This window comes from Helobdella robusta (genome assembly GCF_000326865.2).
Source record: "Helobdella robusta unplaced genomic scaffold HELROscaffold_15, whole genome shotgun sequence".
Lineage (NCBI taxonomy): Eukaryota > Metazoa > Annelida > Clitellata > Rhynchobdellida > Glossiphoniidae > Helobdella > Helobdella robusta.
In genome coordinates this window covers 1,918,408-1,943,929 of record NW_008703839.1, presented here as the reverse complement: position 1 = coordinate 1,943,929, position 25,522 = coordinate 1,918,408, and the positions used below count along the sequence as shown (strand labels likewise).

Sequence of the window (25,522 nt, the reverse complement as noted above, 5' to 3'; positions counted from 1 at the left end):
CTCTGACTGACTGACTGACTGACTGACTGACTGACTGACTGACTGACTGACTCTGACTGACTGACTGACTGACTGACTGACTGACTGACTGACTGACTGACTGACTCTGACTGACTGACTGACTGACTGACTGACTGACTGACTGACTGACTGACTGACTCTGACTGACTGACTGACTGACTGACTGACTGACTGACTCACTCACTCACTCACTCACTCACTCACTCACTCACTCACTCACTCACTCACTCACTCACTCACTCACTCACTCACTCACTCACTTACTCACTCACTCACTCACTCACTCACTCATCTTCGCGTCGGGATGTAACCGTTTATTATTTTTCAACAGTGGAAATTAAAAACAATAATAATTAATAATAATAATAAAAACAATAACAACAACAGTACTACGACTACTACTACCACTACTACTACTACTACCACTACTATTACCACTACTACTTCTACCACTACTACTACTACTACCACTACTACTACTGATAATAATAATGAAAATAATAAACAGTTAATAATGACATAATTGTCCTATTTATTAAGTGCACTTGTTATCGAACATCTTAATCATCATCATCACCATCATCATCATTATCATCGTCGTCGTCGTCATCGTCATCATCATCACCACCACCATCTTTATCATAGTCGTCGTTGTCATCATCATCATCATCGTAGTCGTCGTTGCCGCCATAACCGTCATTTTAATCCAAGAAACACACCCATGCATCACGCTGAACGAACAAACGAACGAACAAAACCCCAGAAAATCCCAATGACGGATTTCACGACGGAAATAAGAGCATCCGTTGACCTTGAGAACTTCCTGGCAGCCGAGACGAGTCTGGTGTTGGACGTCCCCGCCTCCAGTCTGGAAGCTGTAGTGGAATGCTTGCTGAGGAGAACTCTACATGCCCATGAGATGTTCACCGCAGCTTTCCAGGATGCTAAGAAATCTCTCTTCATTCATGATTCAGGTTGTCTGTGGTTGCATTGTTGTGTGATTGTATGACTGTGTGGTTGTGTGGTTGGGTGTCTGTGTGGTTGTGTGGTTGGGTGTCTGTGGTTGTGTGGTTGGGTGTCTGTGTTGCTGTGTGGTTAGGCTAGTTGCTTATTGTGGTGTTTCATCGTTGCCAATGTTATTTATGTTATTTCATTTTACAACTATCATCATCATCATCATCGTCATGATGACCATGCAGTGACCCAGCTCTCGAGGTCCATTCAGAGCAGGTGCAAGACCAGCACAGGATGCTACGACTACGAACAATCCTGGCTCTGTATCTTGTGAGTGATGATGATGGCGATGATGATGATGATGATGATGGCGATGATGATGATGATGATGATGGCGGCAACGACGGTGGCGATGAGAATTGCAAAGTATATAATGAAAAATTAATGGTCCAAAAAATGTTGTGGTAGTGGTGGTGGTGGTGGTTGCCACAGTAGAACGAGTTTTTCATTGTTTGCGAAGATACCACACCGGCAAGGAGGTCTGCAGTATCCAGATCCTGATTTTGGCAATGATATTGACGTGTAACCTCTGATCAATTAATTCATTACGTGCATATTTTGTTGAAGTCGATCGATGATATCAATCAGACTGTCGCGTTCATCTTCAACTTTCTCCTCAACTTTCTATGTCGTGATTATGTGTCGTGATCATTTCGAAGTTTCTAGCAGTTATGTCAAAATTTAAATTCGATGAGAACCAACATTCAACATCACATGCTACTTACTGCCCACTGATGCAGTAACAGTTGCTGACACGAGGAAGGACACCGGACCTTTCCTGAAGTGCATGGAAGATGAAGACGATGATGATATGATGATGATATGATATGATGACGATGATGGTATGATGATGATGATGATGATGATGATGATGATGATGATGATGACGGACGCGAGTAACATTATTATTATCAGAATTTTTTTTTTTCAGAAAAATTAAAGTATTCCAAAAATTAGTGACCTAAAAAAAATGTTGTTATTGTGAATCCATTTTAAGCGGATTTCTGAAATGTTTGCATTTAATTAATGGGCAACTGATTAAGCCACCAAACCAAGGCAACTTGATGCCTTGGTTAGGTGCAGCGGTGATGCAGCGCTGAATTTTGATTGTCGTTTGCAATGCTAGAAGACAATATGATAAACTTCACAACCCCGATAAACATGCAGCACCCCCCTTCGCCTCCGAAACATACTGCCTAATAGTCGAGCGAACAAAACCAACGTGAACAAATGCAAACATGAAAAACAAGATTGCGCTTGGAAGAACGAACAATCAATCAAAGTAGCGGCTAAAACAAACAAACGAACGAACGAACAAACAAACGAATAAACAAGCGAACGAACGAACGAACACCGCGTCGCATGACTAAGTGAATCCATCACTTAGCCCGGCGCATCAATCAATTAATGATGCAATTATTAATCTGCATGCAGGGGCAGTCTGGCCAGCATTCAACGCCGAAATGTTGCAATTGCCCGATTGAAGTCACCAACAAATCTGGGAAGGACGAGTCAGGAAGTGCGGTTCGTCGTGTTGGTGGTGGCCCCCACCAAAGAGGTCGGTTGGGTTGTTTCTCTCTTGGTATTGGTGTGTTTGGGGTGGTGCATGTGTTTGGGGTGGTGTGTGTGTTGGTTGGTGTGTGTGTTAGTTGGTGTGTGTTGGTGGTGAAGACAGAAGTGCATGCCAAAGTGGTACGTTGTATTGTTTCTGAGTGTGTGTTCGTGTTTGTGTTGGTGTGTATGTGCGTGTGTTGGTGTAATTTACTAAGGATTTATGTTGTTTTGTTTCTAACTGAGTTTGGGGTGGTGTGTGCGTGTGTGTGTGCGCGTGTGTGTTGGTGGTTGTACATATTAAGAAAGTATGTTTTTTTTTCTATGTATTATGTTATTATGTTATTATTAATATTTATTAATATTTATATTAATATTATTTATAATATAATATAATATATATATATTTATAATATTATATATTATTTATATTAATATTTATTTATTAATATAAGTATTATGTTTTTATGCGTTGTTAGTGGCGGCCACCGAAAAACTATGTAATTATGTTCCTCTCTCTCTTTCTCGCTCACTCTCTTTCTTTCTTTCTCTCTCTCTCTCTCTCTCTCTCTCTCTATCTCTCTTCTCTTTTTTTCTGTTAGTGGAACACGACTGTGTTGTGTCAGGTTTTTTGTTTGTTTTTTCTTGTTTCTGTGCGTGCGCGTGTGTCAGTGTGTGTGTGTGTTTGTTTGTGTGTGTGTGTGTTGTAAGGACGCTCGTGACGATGTTGGTGCTGAAAGTTTTGTTGAGAACTTTGACGACGTTCGTAATAATATCTTTTACGATGCACTTTATAATAGAGTTTATGGTAATGTTGAGATATAAAGTTATTCCATTATGTGGCTTATGAGGTAATTGGGCTGATGATTCATGCCACAATGCAATTTCGCTCATGGAATAATTATCTTTCTGACGTTTCTGGCATGGAGGCTGCTACTGCTTGACGTTTGTTTCCTTCAGAGGGGATTATTGCAGGGTTGAAGTTATTGTCAGATAAAATATATTATTTCTGTGTTTTGCTGGCTGTCGTAATAATAAAGTTTTAAATATTTCTTCATTGTACATTTCATTGGCACAAGTTTTTCTTTACGTTCACATGAATTTGTGTCATTCATTAGAAAGTTACATGAACCAAATTCTTAAAATGTAAATAAAAGTTTCAATTATGTTTTTATGGAATGAAAAGTTGAAAACACAACACAGCACAACAACCTCACCTCAACACAAAACAACAACCTTACCTCAACAAAATACTTTAAATGAATGGCACAAAGACACGAAAATTATCATCTAGACAACAAATCAACTCCACAAGATTAAAACACCAAAACATATCAATATTCCTACACAACAACCACACCTCAACACAACACAACAACCACACCTTAATACACACAACTGCATCACATCTCAACACAACACACCTGTACCATAACAACTGCAAACCAACGCAACACAACACCTACAAAACCAATAATTAATTCGCCACTCAGAAAGGAACGAAGAACGCATTGGAACTCGGCAGAACCTTCTCAACTCTTTTCTCCGACACGAGTCTCCGCCAGAAATTGCTGGCCGCCGATGGCGAGTTTGAATTCAAGCAGTTCCTGCGACAACACGTCAGCAAGCTGAGTAGGAAAACGAACGATAACATTGTGCAGGGGGCAGTCGAAGGGGAGGCTGAGAAAAGCGTGGTCGGTGGAGGGAATGTGGCAGAATGGGTGGCCAGCAGTGGAGGAGCTGGATGTGTCGGGGCTGCCAACGTGGGTGCTGATGTAGTCGGTGGTTCAGTTCAAAGTGGGGGAGGAGTCGGCTCCATGAGGAAAAAGTTGAGTGGCAGTTTCAAGCACTCGCATCACAAATTATCATTCACGTCTGATCCATTGAAAAGGGTGAGTTGTTGGAAAGTTGTTGAGATGTTGTTGAACAGTTGTTGGGAAGTTGTTGAAAAGTTGTTGGGAAGTTGTGAGGTTGTGGCTGTTTGATGATATAAGTGATTGCAATTCAACGTTTTTGTGTTGATTACTATTGTGTTTAATTTATTTGCTTGCAGTTTAATTTAAGTGCTTGCAGTTTAAAAAATTCTTGTCATTTTTCATAATTTTTGGTCATATATTTTTACAAATCATAAACTTATTATCAATAAATATATTGTAAAGCACATTTTAAAAATGCAAGGCTGTTAACTTAAAAAAAACAAGTGAATTACAGTGAATTGAATTACACAAATGCATTTTATTCATTCAGTAACCAATTATCATTAAAAATTGCAATTAATTTTTTAGACATAAATAAAATTGAAAAACTAAAATCCCCAATTTCAACTTGCAAACACATTTCTCGATTAATAACGTTTTGTACCGGCCTATTCGTCATTCATTCTGAAAATTATACAATTGAGATATCCACGTCACGTGATGTCGTTTGCAGATCAAAAGCGTGAAGGGGCGTTCGAAGAAGGAAGCAGGCGCAGACGCCCTGCAGAAGCCCCAGTCCCAGCAGTCCCATCACAAACAACACAAGCATCTTTTCAAATTTAAAACCATCGGGAAGTTTTTCTCCCATCATCATCACGACCGCCAACAACAACAACGACACGACTCTATCGATAGTGATCAGGAATATCAGCAGCGGCAACAACAACAGTTTCAACTGCAGCAGCAGCAGCAACTTCAACAACAACTTGAGGCTCAAGTACATCGACAAAGCAATGACAACAATAGCAAGCAAGCACTGCCAATTATAGAGCGTCCAGGCCTGAGAAGTTCAACATGTGGTAGCTTGGAAAATATTAACATCGTTTTGCTGAACAACAATCAACAACAACAGCAACAACAGCAGCAGCAACAGCAAACTGAAATCACTACGCCCAGTGATTCAACAAAAACAACGACCACCATGTTCTCGCAGCACGTGTTCCACCTCTTCTCCAGAAGGAAACTGACCTTTTGTAAGGGCATCAAGAAAGACTTCTTGCTGAGAGTTCCATCCTACGTGTCCGACTTCACCGACGGTTTTTTTATTTTTTCACTTGTTCTAATTTTTCTCTGCCTTTAAAAAATTGAAAGATATTGTTGTTTCAGTAATTTGACTTTAGATTGTTCCTATGTTGTTTGATTGCATCTCTCAAATAAACACGAACGAACAGCATTTCGCAGCCGTCACAGCATACGCAAGGTCATCTCGACGACTTTCTTCCTCTACTTCGTCTGCCTCTTCCCGGCCATCGCCCTCAGCGCTGTTAATTATGACGTCACTGGAGGATATTTCGGTGAGCTTTCAAGCAAAAATTATTTTTTTAGTATGAAAAATTGTTTTTGAAAAAGAGATTGTTGTGGTAATTGTCATACTAGATGATTTAGATTATGATGACAGCAACAACAAAATGTAGGTTTTTATAAAATGTTAAACATCTTATAGCCGATATACTACTGATACGAGCGGGAATCATCTCAGCTGACGTGACAACAACATTATTTGTCACTGATAATGTTACGAATCCAGAATGCTGCCGCCAGATTGGTCATTGGTCTAAGTAGACGTGATCACATTACAAAGTGGTTGGAAAGTCTCCACTGGCTGCCGATCTGGAAATGGATAAGATTTAATATGGCCGTGGTGGCTCATGGTTGCGTACATGGTGGTGGCCCAGAATGTCTGAAGGAGGTTTTTCACAAAAGAACTGAAGTTGATGTGAGACATGCATTGCGTTTAGTTTCATCAGAAATGATGGTAATTCCTAGGACAAAACAGGGTGACAGATGTGTGCAGGTTGCTCTGCCCAAGGTATGGAATGATCTTCCAACAATTGTTCCAGAAAAAGATTTCAGAAGAGAGTTAATAAGTTATTTGTTCACAAAGCTTTTAATCACAGTACTATCCTCTGAGAAACGTCAATAGAGTGAATAACAAAATAATAATGATAATAATAATAATTGTGGTTGCATCGAGATTTAGTTACAGTTTTAAAAATTTTACAAACATACATTATATTATTGATACTTGCTACTAGTTGAAAGTTCGCTTTGGAATTTTAATAAATAATTTTCAGTCAGTCTGACAAAAATAAAACATGTTATTGATAAAATGTTTTTAATTTAAATGAACCAAGACATCAAGAAAGCTCTCTGCTCCCAGACAATTGGAGGTTTGACCTTTGCTCTCGTTGGAGGTCAACCAACCATTATCATCATGACAACAGCTCCTTTGGTCCTCTACACAAAAAGTATTCATTTTAATTATTTTATTTTATCTTTTGTTCAAAATTATTAATTTTAATTAATTTATTTTGATTTTTTCAATATTAAAAAAATTTTTTAATTTTAACTTTCTAAATATTTTACACAAATGTTAAAATTATTCTTTTACAAAACATTTCATCAACTCTTCAAAATGCATTTTGTTCGTGGGCATACAAAAAAAATTACAAATACTACCGACCGTATAACTTTATTTTGTCATTTTACATCACATCTTTTACATCTTCTGTTTCTAAAATTTTTGTTCAAATTCAAAAACAATGAAGTTATTGGTCTTCGTTATATGTTTTGTTGCGTTCAGTTCTTCTTTCAAAATGTGTTGAATTTTAGTGACCTTCTTAAAATGTCGTCTACTGAAAATCTTATAATTTGAAGTGTTCAACTGCTACAACTTTGAAATCATAAAAATCGTCTGATTTTTGCTTTAGATCATGGGATTTGCATAAAAAATCAATTGTGTTTGGTGTTTGGACATAAACATTTCTCGTTCACACTTAATATGTGGTGTTTCTAAATGGTATTGGCTTTGACATTTTCGACTGTGAGCCTCTAAATGACACCCTTTAAAAAACTCATTAACAATTCATTAAGTCTGCTAAAGAATGTCATCGAAAAATTGTATAAGCAGCATTTTTTTGAAAATTTTTGAAATTTTTTCATCAGAGCATTTTAATAAAAAAAACCATTACACAATCAGATTTTACGTTTTGTTATAATACTTTGATAAAGCTAAAAAGACAGTATGTTGAAGTCAGCTAATCAACTAAATTTGATTTGAATTTGGTTAGTTTAATAAATAAATTAATTAACTCATGTAAAATAGATGCACTTGCTAGATAGCTTTTAAGTTGGAGAAGGTCTGTAACTCTTTTCTTAGGCTCGGAAGAATCACCACCACACAATACGAAACAACGCATCACAAACAAGGCATGTGATAGGTGGGAATCTTTTTGTTGTATTCGAACCTGGTCCTTGCAACTTTCACTGCGAAACAGCACCAGGCACCACCAGGCACCACAGCAACACCCACTAGGCCGTCACACCGCCGAAATGCATTTACAATAAAAATTTCAGCTGTCTGAAATGGGTAAAAATTGTAAAATAGAACTTCACATGACAAGATGACACAAAGGCAAGTACATAAACGAAAAGTATGGCAAAAATTTTATAGTCAATAGAATAAATCATCCATATTTTTTCATATTAATTGGGATCATTTTATTATCATCAAAATAATTATGTGTCAGTTTATAAATTAATTCTACAAACCTCTTCGTAAAAATTTTTCCAAAATTTTGAACGTTATTTTTTTACGTGCGAGGTTATAAGGTTATCATAATATTTCTTCCATCATAATCCAATCAATGCAGTTGTCTTCTTCATATCTCGAGATTGGGACGTAGATTTCGAGACCCTCTTCGCCTGGACCAGCTTGTGGAATGCCATATTTCTGCTCACTTATGCTTTTCTGGATGTTGCCAAATGCATGAAGTTCTCTACCAGGTAAACTCTTATTTAAATATTTTTTACTGTTTTTCAGTTTCAAAATTTTGTCAAATTATTTTTTTCCCAGAATACAAGTGTGCTATTGTATGGTATAATTAAATGCAAAAAATATAAATGCACGCAAATGGCTCAAAGCGTAAAAAGTATGTTTGCGCAGTTTCAACGCATCAACCTGGTTCAAATGCTGCCGAAGAATGTACCACGCACGCACGCCTCATGCTGGCATTGTTTCAAATATGTTAAGTGGCTTGTTTCGAAGAACCACAACTGTTGAAGCTTATAGCTGGGCAGATAGCTTTAAGTTATTAGCACATTTATCTTCCTGACAGATGCATTACAGTTTTATAATTACAAAATATTTTGAAATATACGCAGATCTGAGCAATGGATGAATTATAAAAGAAAATGATAAAATTAAGCAACGCCAACAAATGTTACATTGACCTTTTTTTCACCAATAACCTCTGAGTGTATGCAAGTTGTTTGCTACATTGCGTCTCTCCACGATATTGTAGACAATTTTTATAAATGAGAATAAACAAAATAATAGAAATGAAATTTGAACAAAATATGAAATACTCATATAACAAAAACAAGATATAATGTTTTGTGCATCATTCTATCATCATTATATCCTTCGTGCCGTGTCATTCATGACAATAAATCAGATAAATTATTGAACAATTTAAATGAGGTGGTAAGGTTTTGCGTTGTTGTGGTTGTTTATGTTGTTGAGGATGTTGCAAGCGTGGCGTTGTTGTTGTGGAAGTTGTGTTGTTGCGGATGTTTGTGTTGTTGAGGATGTTGCGTTGTTATTGCGGCAATTGTGTTGTTGTGGATGTTGAGTCGTTGTTGTGGAAGTTGTGTTGTTGCGTAGCTGTAAATGTTGCGTCGTTGTTGTGGAAGTTGTGTTGTGTTATGATGTTTGTGCTGTCATTGAGTTGTTGTGTTGTTGTGCTGTTTAGTTGTGGATGTTTGGGTTGTTGTAGATGTTTTTGTTGTGACCTTTTAGTGGCTCTTAATAGCTTGCGAAAATAAAGTAAATAAAGTAATTAAATAATTACGTAATTAATTAATAGCTAAAAATTATATGCGCTGAAAGGGAATAACACAACTTGCAACTCACCCCATAACAGTTCTTACTAGGATTAATAAGACCATCAGAAATATCCACTTCATTCATTCATTCATTCATTCATTCATTCATTCATTCGTTCGTTCGTTCGTTCGTTCGTTCGTTCGTTCGTTCGTTCGTTCGTTCGTTCGTTCGTTCGTTCGTTCATTCATTCATTCATTCATTCACCAAATGTTTTCGAAGGTCGATCGAGGAAGTGTTTGCACTGTTCATCGCAATAACAATGATGTCGTACGCTTTCAAAGACGTCGTCCACGGTTTGTTTCTGTTAAGTTTTGATAAAAATTGTCGGGTGGGGCATGTTCCGCCAATCAGTCGATCTGTTAATTAGTTGCACTCGTCGGCGTCATCTTCATGTGATCTTTATGTACATTGTTGTGCTGATTCCAAATATCATAACCATTTTGATATCTGTACAACATGAAGAAAACGAATCGGTATTACCATTGGTAAGTGATCAAGTAACGATAAAGAAAACAAATGCTTGGTATGCAATCTGCATAAATACTATATGAATCTATCAAAAGCATATTACAAAAAACAAAATATAACGAACATTGTCGAATGTTAGGTGCAAACTTAAGAGACATATCCCTGCTCCTAGGACAGCCAAGGGCATGCACAAAGTTTCCTGGCTTTTTGTGCTTATGGGACAGCCGACCATTTTGGAACATTAAAAAATGTGGTCGATTAAAAACAAATTTAAGACTAGTGAAAAAGCCTTCAAAATGAGCCACTTGTCGGTGCTTATAAAGTGTTGCTTCCTCCTCTACTTATGTAAAATTGGGACTTATGAAACAGTTTGTCAGAACTTTGGATCAAAATGGACAGTGTACCAAATATTTGTGTACTTAATTGTCTGCTCTATTTTGTGAAAAATTGAAAACTGATATATTTGATGTTACACAAATCAAGTTCCCGATTAAAGACAAAGAGTTTATTTATACCATGAAAATTATAGAAAAACACGCTTGGTCTGCTTTGTATGATGTTATTAGAGACTTGATAGGAAAACTTCAAAGGAGCCAAATATTATTTTTTAGTAGAAAATTTGTTGATAATTTTTAAAACTGGGAACAAACGTGAGTATAAAACTGCATTTTCTTCATAGCCACTCAAATGACTTCCCATCAAACCTCGTAGCCGTCAAAGGATTTAATTTTTTGCAGTGATCAAATTTGTTTCACAGAAGAAATAAATGAATGAAATTATATTCAAATTTTATTTGTTATGTTTTTACATTGCATTAATATTATCTAATCAAATTTTTTTTACAAATTATAACAATCTAAGAGTTAACTTAGTGAATGATTCTTATACTTCATATTGTAAATCAATGTTAAATTGCTTGAGAGCTCGATAAGGAATTGTCATTACTTAATTTTTGATTATAAATAGGGAATCAGCATCACTCAAAATCAGCAAAAATATTCAAGCCAGCAGAAATTTTTGTCATACGTAGACCAGTATTATTTGTTGATTAATTAATAATGATTAATCAATTACTTAATATTCAATCGATTCATCAATCTGTCAATCCATGATTGACTGATCAATCGACAAATCGATGACCTATTTTAATGTCATATTAGATTGTTGACGTCACTAACGTCAACTTTTATTGACCAATTTCAACGTGTTCCACATTTTTATCCCAGTCATTTTTTGTCAAGCATTCCAATTTTTTCCTTCCACTTTCTGGTCAACATCACAAATTTAGAGTCCTAATATTTTTTACTTTAACTTTTCATAAGTATTTTTTTCATTTTCAATCTGGTTCCTACTTACTTTCTTTCCCATTTTTTCTTCAGCTGTTTCCAAACAATTTTGTACAACACAACACTTCATTTCAAAAGATCTTATCTGTCCTAGTCCTCTTTTTTTTATTGCTAAGCCCAACCTATCATATTTCTATCAATTCTGTCAAAATTTTATTTTGTTCGCTTTAGTTGTTTTTCATTTTTTCTTTATTAAATGTTTTCCTTTATTAAAGGTCTCCAAAGCCTTTTTGTTCAGTACTTGTTCTTATCTGATCTGTTAATAGGTCCTCAGTATATTTCATCCACCTCGTTTTATTCTGCCATCAGGACGTTCCAACTTTGTTTTTATAATTTTTTATTACCTGGTAGCCTGTTTCATTTCTTTCCAGAAGTCTCACCAAACGACGAATTTTCTTCTTTATTTTGCAACAAAGTTTGTTGTTTTCCATTCCGTTTTTGTCACTTTTTGGTTTGAACTTCAAATTTATTTTCTCATTTTAACTTCTATGTTCTATAAGTTATCTGCGGTTTATAATATTTTTGTTTCACAATTCTGGCTTACTGCATGGAATGCGGCTTTCAGGTTGCTGGCGTTGGTTTCCAGATTTATTCTAATGTATTTCTGATTTTGTTTATACTTTTTCCAATCTTTTCATCATGTCTGTGTTGTGTTCTACTTTTTTCAGTCTTTGGTGATCTGGCCACTTACAATGCACTTAGCTTGGCAACTCATAAAAATAACATAGACAACATACATTATCTCGTGCGTGTTAATATAGTGATTCTTTTTGTATTCTACATTTGATCTCTTTGTTTTCATTTTTTTAGCAAATTTAGACTGGTGTGTTATGAGTAAAAATGAATGTGAAAAATGATTATCATGCATTAGGTTTAAAATTTATGCAGCACTTCACTTAAATAAACTTTTAAAAATTTCTTAGTTTTAAATCTATTTTTTATTTTAATATATACTTGAAGTAAAAAACTTATTTTGAAATAAATTACATGGTAGACGTTGTATATTTAATCACTTGTTTAACCAACAAACGATCGATGCAGATTTTCAATCTAATTATTACTCCCCTGTCTGCAAAAACCTCTCGTCAACGAGCTCTTCAACATCAACAAAAAAATCCGCCAAGCCATTCATTAACATTGCATTGCCACCAACCAGCACTACGATATCAGCGACAGTTTTAGAAACCATATCAGCCACCACGTCACCAGCCGCAACCACCACTACCACAACAACCACCACATCGATGAATGACGCGAGTAACTGGGTGGCAAATTCATATCAATTTGTAACTTCGAAAAAATACACCAATACAATTAATTATAATTATCAAAATGATTTCGTTGATTATAACAAGAATATAATTAATAACGAAAATAATAATATCATTCGCACGTCAAACCACAACCTCAAAAACACCACAACTCATCATCACCACAACAAGAGGCGTAAAACACGCAACTACTACAAGCCACACACGTTGCCTTATCACAACGACGTCATCATCTACAACAACACCACCATCGTCATCATCCACAACAACAATATTAGCAACAACGTTAGAGACAGGAGACATAGTACGAATAACGAGGAAAACAAGTTGTACAACTCCACCGAAATATTGCACAACAACGTCATAAAACGCGATACAGGAAAAGTTTCGAAAAACCACACTAACAGCAACAACAAAATCTCCAAAAATGTCCTCAAGCCCCATAACAATAACAACAACACTTTTGAAAAAAGTTGCACGCGGGAGAGCAGCTTGCTGTGTCTGCTGCTAACACTTGCAGCTCTCTGGTTCAGCCTCTTCTTGTTCAACTTTACCAAAACGTATGTGTGAACCACTCGTTATTAAATATTGTCTAGATGTAATTGAATGTTGATATATATGATATTTTGCATAACTATGTACGATTACGAGAAAAATTAAAATACTCAGACCATAACTTTTTAATCCATATGTCTCTATTTAAAATGAAAGCTGTTGATTTCTGCTAAGTTGGTAATAAACCATAGAATTGATACAGGGAGTATAATTACCATGATTGTTGAACTAATAATAGATGAGATTCTCATTCTTATTCATGGAAATAATATAGATATTCGATATAGGCCAAACCCACCAAGTTTAAGTAGGATAGCTGCAAGAATTATAGATCCAGCAACTGGTGCTTCAACATGAGCTTTTGGCAATTCCTGTTAATCCACCAAGTGTAAATAAAAAGATAAACCCTAGAGCCCATAGCATAGATGGTGTATATTTAATCTTTGAGCCGTTTATAGGATCAGTAATACATAGAACTCTATTACCCCCCTCACCCATAACAATGATATGGGTGAGGGGGGTAATGTGGATTACTTTACAGTTTCACACAAATTTGAAAAAAAAATGTCAAACGCCATTGGCTATCTTTTATATTAGGTTCTTCAACTAACTTAACTTCATAAGAAAGATTGCAGTTTAACAATTTAGTTCAATACACCAAGAAAACTATTGGCATGCTGTTGGTAGTTGACAGGTTTTCAGTGCTTTATCGGAAAGTGAAAAAATAAATTATTGTGTAGTTTCAGAACTTTTGCTCGAAACTTTTTTATTTTTCTTAAAAAAAAAATCAGCTCTGACGCAGGATCTGTGAAATGTCACTTGAACGCAATAATTATGGATTTTTTTTCATCAATACTCTTAGAAAGTAGTTATTTTTAAGCAAAAAATATTTTTTTTCTAGATAAAAAATTACGAAAGTAGAATTGTTTTAAGCATTTGTTAAGAACTCTGATGTTTCTATTGTTTTGAGTTTTTTTATTTATTCATTTGTACGATTTTATGGAAAGTTAGAACGTTGTCAGATATGCAAAAATTTAACTAATGCTGCAAAATTGCAGACCCTGACGTAAATGATTAACTAACTGATTTTATAACTTTCGATTCGTTAACTTTTCTCGCTCATTAAACCGCAATCATCAACAACACCACTGTCAACAAACGTGTTTGTTATTTTCACAACTATCAACGTATCATCTCCATCTTGTACTGCTACTAATCATCACGTGACTGCTACTAATCATCACGTGACTGCTACTAATAATCACGTGACATCATTAATCGGGCCAACTCGTACTCAGACACTTTCCAATTTTCATTACAGTCCATTTTTAAACGCGAGTAAACGCTCCCTGCTGGCTGATCTCTCCCTGCCAATGGGAGTCGTCGTCGTCTCCATTGTTGGATCCTTCATATTCAAGGACGTCAAGTGTAAGACGATGTCAATCAATTTTATATGTGCACATGTGTCTATATTTATTTATCTCATAATTTATGTATCTAGATGTGTGTTCGTGTGTTTATGCTTATTTTATTAACATCAACAAATTTTGCATAATCCTATGTGTGAATGTACGTATGTTTGTTTTTCTGTTTTTTTTTTGTTTCATTAAAATGTTCATTATTGAGTAAATATATTTTAAAATGAAATGCACAAACGCACGTACGCACACACACACTCACACCCACCACTCACACACACACCACATACACAACACACCACACACTCACACACACATACAACACACACACATACACACACACCACACACACACACACACACACACACACACACATACAACACACACACACACATACAACACACACACACCACATACACATACAACACACACACACACACACACATAAAACACACACATACACACACACACACTTCTATTCAAGCACGCGTATGCAAGTGTAATGGGCAGTAGGAAACAATTATTGTACCTTTATTGCAGGGGACTATATTTATATATAACTATTTGTAAACAATCAAAATTAATTTATAAATGCCAAAATAAGGAAAAACCTTTAGAAACTCTCATTTGTACAGATGAAGTTTGAGTAGAAGCAATAGAGCAGACGCACACACTATGGAGTGTAATATATATATACACACACCACACACAGTATATGTATATATATATATATATATATATATATATATATATATATGTATATATATATATAGGACTATAGAAATATATGCAGTAACTTTCATGCAGGAAAATTCATCCACACGCACTCTCATATAGATGGAAGTATATACCTTGAACATAAAAACAAACAAAATTTGTATTTGCATTGTTGCGAATGATTCCTTGGAAGAGAGAAGGCATTCAGTGTTGTTCATGACGATGGATAATGTATATGATAATTTTGACTGATAACGAATGAACGGATTCGTGGATTAATATATTGTTATAAAATGTACAATGCTTCTTAGAAGATTGTAAACAAATGGAGCTGGAACACTCCTGGAACACTCCAGTTATGATCAAATAAGTGGTGGATCAGATTGTTCACCCGTTTTATTTTTATTAATGAAAATTTCACCTACTACTATAATAAGGGCATTTTTGAAAGTTGACTAGTTAATGTTAATCGACGTTTTACAAATATGCTAATCCTATGAACATTGCCAGTCTGAAAATATTTCCATTACCATCAGCTGTTGTTGTTGTTGTTGGCAAAAATCGGTTGATTGTTACGTGAAAATTGTTGTTGTAGTAAATAGCCAAGCAGAAACGTCTGTTGGTTTTGTTCAAGAATGAATTGGTTGTAGTTCTGCAGAGTTGTTGGGAAAGTTGAAATGATGTTGAACCCTGTGAAGACTGTTGTTACATGCCGGCCAGATGTTTGAAATGTTTGGGTTTATTCTGTTCTGGCAGTCGTTGAGGAGTGACAATGGCCTGATCTTAGTTGTGCTAATAATTTTCTTGTTTTTCTTGAGAGTGTTTGTTCTTTTAGATTGATAATAAAAGTTTTTGTGAAGTCATGTCTTTTATTGAGTGAAATCGGAGATGTGTAATAGTTGTTATTTGATATTCCTTCTCTGACTGAACTGGTGTGAAACTGCTTGGTCGGTGGTCTCTCTGGTCGTTTGGGCATGGTTGAACTGTTGAATGGTATTCTGGTATTTAGTTTGGAGAGTGTTCTTGATTTGTCGTTTGCAAAAATTAAACTAGCATCAGTCGGGCCGACCCAATCCAAACATTTTCTTACCTTTTCCTGGTTTTATTTTTAAATTGATTGCCTGCCACAATTGACAGTGTTAAATTTCCTCGTGCAAGTTAAATGTAATAAATTTATTTTTCATCTACAAAAAACGCACGGTTTAAGTTGACGTAATTTTGTTCCAATCTACAAAATGTTTAAAACAATTTTCACGTTTTACAGATATCAAGCATAAATATTTAGCTTATATTGTTATTAGGCAACTCATAATCTCGAATGATAAATATAAATCAGAGCATGTTTTGTTTTGTTTTGATGTAGTATCCTCATTAACATTCCTAACAAATAATTATGAACGTACGTTTTTTTAACTGCTGAAAAGCTTGTCGGCGCTGCAAATATCTTCGAAAGTGACAAGACCAATTAATGTTAACAGATAATGTCTTTTATGATACAAACTTTAATCAAATACTTTACAGCTGCATCAAATACATAAACCATGAAAATAGACAAGAATGGCTTTACTTATTTATCAAATAAATAATTAGATTGTAGTATTGCATAGGACTTATATTACCATTCAATTTTTTTCAGTTCCCAAATAGTTTAAATGAATTTTTAACTATTTTCAAATATTCATACATGCTCACGTGATTCGATATATTCATCATATTTATCAAACGAATAACTGATTTAACTGGTTGGCCGTAACTAGTTTCGATGTACGAACTTCGTCTCATTAACTCTCAAATGAATCTCATAAACAGTGACACACGTTCAGATGAACAACCGACCAATCGTTGAAATAATAAGCCAGCACGCAGGGACTTCCTGGTCAGTTGTACTTGGTGCTTTCGTACTTGGGTGGTTGATGTCCGTACTCTTCTTTGTCAATCAGACTGTGGTCGAAGGAATTGTGGGCAGTCGAGAGAACAGGTTCGTCTACTTGTTATAAATACCGATAAAGTTCTGATAATATATTTTATTCCAAAAATTATTCAAATGTTTTTTAACCAAAAACTACGCAGATTAAAGAAAAATCAAACATTAAATTGGAACTTACTGATCGTGGCCATCCTAAACATGCTGCTTGCACTCCTCGGTTTGCCTCCCGTCCATCCATCCCTGCCCCAAACTCCTCTTCACATTCTGGCTCTGGCTGAACTTGAAGAAAGAGTGGATCAGGGGAAAGTCAATCAGAAGTTTGTTCACGGCTGTGATGTTGGAATTGTTGTTCTTTTTGTAATTATTGATGTTTGCTGCTACAGAATATTAATGCTTGTTAGTTATTTATGCCATATAGTTGAAATCCTTAAAAATACAAAAATAATTTATAAATATTTGTTGTTAGTATATACCCTAACTAAATTTTTTTCTAACGTGTCATAACAGAATCATATCAGTTACTGAAACGAGACTGACCAGTCTATTGAGCCACATATTGATCGCACTGACCATGATGGTCATTCACGTGCTCTTCCTCATCCCAAGAGCAGTACTCAACGGACTCTTGTTGTACCTGGCTGTCACCATCATGATGAGGAAGAACCAACTCTTCGAAAGACTCATGCTCATGGTCACAGAGCAGGTTGAATTTTGCATTAGAATATATTAAACATTTGTTTTAGATTTTTTTAATTCGAAATTGTTCATAAACTCATGTTTGCAAATCAAATATGTAATTAACTTAAAAACTTACACATAACAACAACAACACCAACAACAAACCTCCAGGCTTCCTACCCGCCAACGCACTACATTCGAACCGTGCCGCAGAGGCGCATCCACACGTTTACAAGTCTCCAGATGCTGCAACTCATCATTCTTTGTCTCGTGGCTCTCTGCGGCATCAACTACATCCAGATATTTTTTCCGATTGTTGTACTCCTAATGATTCCTATCAGGTGGGTGGAGACTTTATTGAGAATGACAATGATCAAACGACAATGGTCAGGACGGTGTTGTTTATGGGAAGTTAACTATATGATGACTCTAATTCAATGTGAATTATTGAAATTATCAGCAACATAGTTTCTTTAATTATTTTGATATTATGAGGCATAAAATATATTTAACATTTATTTAAACAGCAACAATTACACGTGTTCATACGTTCTAATTTTTTTCCCGTATACATACATACATACAAGCATGTTGGATCTTATTTTTTGTCCTCATCCAAAAAATCCGCATTTGAATCTTTTTCATACTTTTTTTTTGTCACCTAGTCACATGATTCTCTCTTTTACGAATTTTACCCACTAACAATTCATCCAGCCAGCTGAAATTTTGAGAAAGTGTGTTTTTTGAATAAGCCTTCCAACAAGCTTATCTTGTCTGATGAGCGCTGTTTGAAATTAAAATAGGTTAAACGACGAACTTTCGTCGTCACAAACAATGGTGTCACAAACGTTGTTCAAAAATAATTGGTATTTTATCTAAAGTGTCCAATTTTGTTTGTCCTGCTTGCATCAATCCACAACAACAAATTCGAAATAGCAATATTTTTGAAGCCATTAAGGTAGAGAAAGTCACATCGTTTCAATATCTAGGGGATGTTCTGGATTGAACTGGAACAGCTGAAGCTGCCGTTCGTGCACGCATACGTGCAGCCTGGAATAAATGGCATCTCCTTGCCTCTATATTGATGCGGCGTGACATCCCACTACCACTACGATCAAGACTTTATAAATCTGTGATACGTCCGGTGTTGTTATATGGTGCAGAAACATGGCCAATGACAACCAAACTGGAACAACAACTTCAACGAACTGAAATGAAAATGAAAACAATCGAGCAAGACATGAAAGCTCTAAATTTAAATGAAATGGATACAACTGATTGTCTAATTTGGCGCAAAAAGTTGATGGCAAAGAGAACAACGTCCTACCTCGGGAAACCGGGTCTCTGGACGCAAAACGAAGACTGATTGATTGGCCAACTTTGGATTCTGTATGAATGGCTGACGTCTTTTTTGTAAAACTTTATAAAGAAATATAGAATCTAAAAAATGCGGTGTTTATTAATAAAATGCTCTGGCGAACAGGATTCAAATATTTGCAATAAATGCGGCGAATAAATTAATCATATGACGATCCAAGAAATAATCAACAGACTTAACTAAATTAACAAATAAAAGATTAAAATAATGAATGTAAATAAAAAATGTGAGCAATAAGTTTTAACGACAAATAAATACATTTTAATAGAAGGAAGGTTTTTAAAATTATTAAAAGAGCGTTATTTATATCTCATGGAGTTGCATTAGAGTTGTTTATAAAATAAAGCTTTTATAATATTTATTCCCATTTTAACTGCTTACGTTTTTTCAGTATAAATCATTTAACATAATAATTTTCCGTAATGTTTCACTACCGAACCAACGAAACTTTCAATGCAGACACAGATGCTTCTCCATGCTGATGGAACGCAAGTTTCTCACATCTTTGGAAGGAAACTGAAAAAAAGAAAGAAAAAACTTTATTTATGAAGATGGATGTATGGATGAGTAGACAAAATTATTTGGTTTATCTCGAGTTCCAACTTGATGAATGAATGACAACAAAGCAACAACATTATATAAATATGTCAATGCACAATATATGCCAAAGGTATGATCGTTATTCATTTTTAAAGCTTCCGCAATTAATACTTTAATTTAACACATTACCAATAAACTAACCTGATGCATTCTACTGCAGGAAAAACAAAATCTGTAAGGTTAAAGTCAGAAAATTAGCAGCAGCTATTAACAACAGCAATAACATCATTTGCAAATATCGGCTTAGTGCAATGTGTTAATTAAAGTTTCCAACAGTGGCAGTAGGCTCCACGGTGGTTGGATTGGAATACAATCCTTGCACTCTCAATGCAAAATATGAATGATAATTAAATTGAAATAGCATCCCAATGGAGTTCGTGGTTGAAGCATGAGTAGCTGCAAATGTTTATGCAGGTTGTTGATGTTGTTGCAAACATTCGCTACAACGGTGAAATAAACAACAATAGCAACCGTGTCAACTAAACAACAACTAACAACATTTGTTAGGGATAACGACATCCTCAAATCATCAACAACAACAATATAACTTCAACAACAATATATCATCAACAATAATATTATATCACGAGGGGCAACAAAACAACAATATTATTTAATATACCATCAACAGAAAGACATCAACAAATCAACCGGCACTGCATACAATGCAATGCAACAACAACACACGAACATTCGTCAACATTGCAGACGATCTCATATGGCAAATTTCAAGCTGTCATACTAATCATAACAATTTATTATGTATGTTTTTATCAATAGCGACATCTATATCAAAGAATTCCCTATTTTTGTGTGTCAATGTTTGTGTGTTTGTGTGTGTATGTGTGTTGGTGTGTGTATGTTTCCTCTATCTATCATCTAACTAAATGTATTTTTAAAAGATGAGCACTTAGAGACTGTGTGTATGTTCTCTCTCTCTCTTTATTCTCTCTCTTTAGTTTTTTTCTCTCTCATATCTCATATGGTATACATACATGCAAACATACATATAATGCAATTATCGATGAAAACCACAGCATTTTCGACGTTAGTTTACTTCCTATTTAACTTTTCGATTTTTTAAACAGTTGATCGTAAATCATTTTCAAATTTCTTGAGTTCAAAACCAAAATTTTTGTTTATTTTATGCATGATTGAACAAAAAAGCTGTTTTCGGTATTCGTGTACCATCTTCGGTGTTCGAACTGATACGTGTACGTGCCCATATACTCATATATATATATATATATATATATAATATATATATATATATATACAAATTTGGTTAAATGTTCTTGCCCATTTTGTATTAATTAATTTCTTTTGGGTTTGTTCAATAAGACGCAATTGTTGTAACTCAATTTTATTAAACTCGTCTAGCATTTCGAACGGCTGACGACGTCGTTTCGACAGTGTATATCATCATCAGAGCCTACCTTTAAATTATTAAATATGAATTGAATATTTAAAATTGTAAAATGTGTGGAATAGTAATGTAAGTGATGTTAATTATCGAAGTAAATGAAGCGAGGCATGGATATTAATTATCACATAAGGTAGTGAGTGACGCGACGACGTAGGATTTACGACGATTAGTGATAAACTGCGTATTGGCGATTGTGGAACAATATTCGTATCGTTGTAGTACCGTCACCTGCTGTGGATCGTTTCTGACGGGGAACGTCGGCGTCGAATCACTATATTGGGAATAGCTGGAGAGTGTGGTCGAATCTATTGGTTTGTTTGTTCATGGTTGGTTTACATTTGTTTATGTGCAGGGCCTCACGGATTTTCAACCTATCCGGGTGGGTTTCTGTGTCGAGTATCTTGGTATTCGCATCAAGTATGGCTCGCGTGAGGTTCGTACGGTGCGCACGGTTCGAAATGCTAGACGAGTACAATAAAATTGAGTTACAAAAATTGCGTCTTATTGAACAAACCCAAAAGAAATTAATTAGTACAAAATGGGCAAGAACATTCAACCAAATTTGTTATAACGAAAACCTCGTGCCAAATTATATATATATATATATATATATATATATATATATATATATATGTTGGTAATAGACCATAATTTTTACAATATTCTATAAATTCTACCGAATGTTTGGCGTTTCTGTGTCGAGTATCTTGGTATTCGCATCAAGTATGGCTCGTGTGAGGTTCGTACGGTGCGCACGGTTCGAAATACTAGACGAGTACAATAAAATTGAGTTACAAAAATTCTTTGTCTCGTCTCTACTTTGTTGATTCCTTGTTTGTTTAAAGTGAATACTAAACGATTATTTTTTTAGTTTTACTCTCTTCAACTTTGTTTAATATAACACTTTTACGTGTTTTCATTATCGATGATTCCTCCGTTTTTAAACTTATTAGTAGGAAGAATTCTAGTTGCCTGATGTTGAATATTTATTATCGGATGTCTTTGTTCTGTGAGTATTGATTAGGCTAGTCGTAATCTATAATGGTTATTATAGTAATGTATATATATATATATATATATATATATATATATATATATATATACATTACATATATATATATATATATACATTACACACACACACACACACATATATATATATATATATATATATATATATATATATACTATAAATACATTACAATAACATTACATTATAATTTACGACTAGCTGAATCAATACTCATAGTACAAAGACATCCGATAATAAATATTCAAAAACGGGCAACTGGAATTTTTCCTACTAATAAGTTTAGAAACAGAGAAATCATCAAAGTCGAGTAAGTACTCTGTATATATATATGTGAGCATCTGGGCACATACACAACGTATCGATTCGAACACCGGAGATGGAATAGGAATACCGAAAAAAGCTTTTTTGTTCTATCATGCATAAAATAAACAAATTTTTTGTTTTGAACTCAAAAAACTTGAAAGCCAACCTTTAGAAAAATTGACAAGTTAAATAAACAGTTAACTAATGCCGAACATGCTGTGATTTTCATCAATAATTGCATTTTTGACAGTCTTAATCCAATATGTATATATATATATATATATATAATATAATATATATGTATATAAATATATATATATATATATATTTATATATACATATACAATATAATATACATAAATAATATAATATATATCATTTGTCATCAGCAAAGTTGATTACGGATTTTGTTTTATGTGCTTGTTTATATAGATTTTGAGTGACTTTGTTTAGTGTGTCTCCAGTGATTTTCATCAATAATTCCATTTTTGACAGTTTTAATGCAATAAATATCTACCATAAAAATAAATAACAAAATAAATAAATCTTATATGTTTATTAATGCAATATTTGTGTATGTTTACATACATACATACATGCAAAAAACCGTTAATCTTATAATCTATTACACCAACCATAAAAATTCATCTCTAATTATGAAAACAACTGCACAAGCAAGGCAAAAACGATAATAAACCGTAATCACCTAGTGTACTCATATAAATGCAAAATTGGTGAGTGAGGGCACATAAAATTCTGAACACATCGAGATGACAACAACCAAATTATCAAGAAGGCTTACCATGCGTGTTCGGTCAGGAGCAATAAAGAATCACCCGAGAAAAAAAACACAACAGGAAAATCACCAAAGAGATACTTGACAATAACGAAAAATAGTTTACTACAACAACGGTTCACTCAATCTAAGGATTGCAGAACTTTTGCTCATCGGCCAAAGACATCCAGCAACAAATATTCAACAACACCTACCGGAGTCCTACCGACTAGCGAAGTCAGAATTCAAATAAATTCATTTATTGAAAGCACTTAGTAACAAAGCAGAATCAAAACAAATTCACTTAGTGAAGACACAGTAACAAGTCACTCAAAAGCTATATAAACAGACACATAAAACAACACTGATGATGACAAATGATTTTCGATAAAAGCTTTTTATGTTGGAAGGTACGTAAATATTTAAAAAAATTGCAAAAAATGAATAAAAATTTTGCTTGTTTATGAACTGAACAAACTTGATAATGATCTGAAATTTGTCGTGCGAAAAATTAAAAAACTCAACTGCAAATTGAACAACGCATGCATTGCTGTGATTTTTTTAAACAACTGCATATCAGATAGTCTCAATCCAGTTTATAAATAATATATATATATATATATATATATATATATATATATATATATATATATATATATATTATATATATTATATACATACATACAATTATTGATGAAAATCACAGCATGTTCGGCGTTGTTTAACTTCCTGTTTAATTTTTAGACTTCTCTAACGGTTGATCGTGAATCATTCTCAAGTTTCTTGAATTCAAAAACAAAATTCTAGAGTTTTTTATTCACTATTTATTAAAAAAGCATGGACTGGAAGCAGCGTCGTGGTCGACCGCAATGATCCACTGCTGGAACATGAACTTAAAACCTAAAAAGAGCTAACAGCAAGGACAAAGAATGTTCTGTTCTATTATGCATAAAACAAACAAAAATTTTGGTTTTGAACTCAAGAAACTTGAGAATGATTTACGATCGAGCGTTAGAAAAATCGAAAAGTTGTACACAGGAAGTTAACTAATTAACTAACACCGAACATGCTCTGATTTTCACCAATAATGCATTTCTGACAGTCTTAATCTATATAATATATGTATAGGTGTGTGCGTATAAGCATTATATATGTATGTACATATGTATGCCTGGGCGGGTCTGCTCTTATTATCCTGTTTTTCACTGATAGTAACTTTATAGTATTAATTTTAAATCGTGATTGCACTTTTGAACAATAAAAATATAGAAAGTATCGATAAAAATACAGATAAACGTTGAGTTAATTTCTGATTGATTTCCCTCCATTTATAATTCTATTTTGAAGATGATTTTTCTGATGAGTCACAATTTTTACTGCTAACATGCTATACTATAATGATAAAGTGACCATGTATAATTATTTTCATTGAAGTATAAATATTGTGTATGTAAATTATATATATATTTATAATTATAAATATATATATATATATATATGTATATACATACAGTATTGTGTATTGTACCGAATTGTTGGCATGTTATTGTTGAGATTTTTGCTGGTTATTGCACAACACAACAATAATTTATCAAGACACATACACAATACATCTAAAAATTGCATACTCTTTCTTAACAGATATCAATAAACTCCAAAATAAACATTCAACATAGGATGATAACATCATTACCAACTAGACGACTAGTAACTTCAATGACAATGAAGAACAAAGAAATGATAACAACAAAAATACAACACCAACTAAGTAACTCACTTTACTAAAGAACTACCTTTTTTTGTTTAAAGAAACTATATAAACCAAATCTGCACTGAAGATGATTTGTGAAAATACAAAATAAGGCCTATCTGCACGGTGAATTTGGATAACAACAGTTTTATTAAATTTTCATGAGGAACTTGGATAATTACTCTATTTTCAATAAATTGAACAAATTACAAAAATTCTAGTAAGGAAAGTTGAAAAAAAAACTTTAAATTGATTAATGCCAACAATTCGGTTGAATTCGTACAATACAATGTAAAATATGGTCTCTTCCAATATATATATATATATATATATATATATATATATATATATATATATATATATATATATATATATATATTTTATATATTCTATAAATTCTACAGAAAGTGTGGCGTTAATATGTGTG

The 25,522-nt window shown here is 34.1% G+C and overlaps 1 protein-coding gene across 1 annotated transcript; it reads left to right on the top strand.

The window, feature by feature from the left end:
* Positions 1-742: 742 nt before the first annotated feature.
* On the top strand, positions 743-18,298 carry HELRODRAFT_75052 (hypothetical protein; the record flags this gene model as incomplete). Its single annotated transcript, XM_009015164.1, has 16 exons — positions 743-1,024; positions 1,229-1,305; positions 2,470-2,593; positions 4,080-4,205; positions 5,425-5,599; positions 5,735-5,857; positions 6,698-6,811; positions 8,216-8,348; positions 9,670-9,743; positions 12,306-12,465; positions 13,027-13,095; positions 14,412-14,518; positions 17,035-17,203; positions 17,296-17,469; positions 17,660-17,855; positions 18,002-18,298. The coding sequence occupies 16 exons, from the start codon at positions 743-745 to the stop codon at positions 18,296-18,298; spliced, it is 2,400 nt and encodes a 799-aa protein (XP_009013412.1).
* Between the last annotated feature and the right edge of the window lie 7,224 nt (positions 18,299-25,522).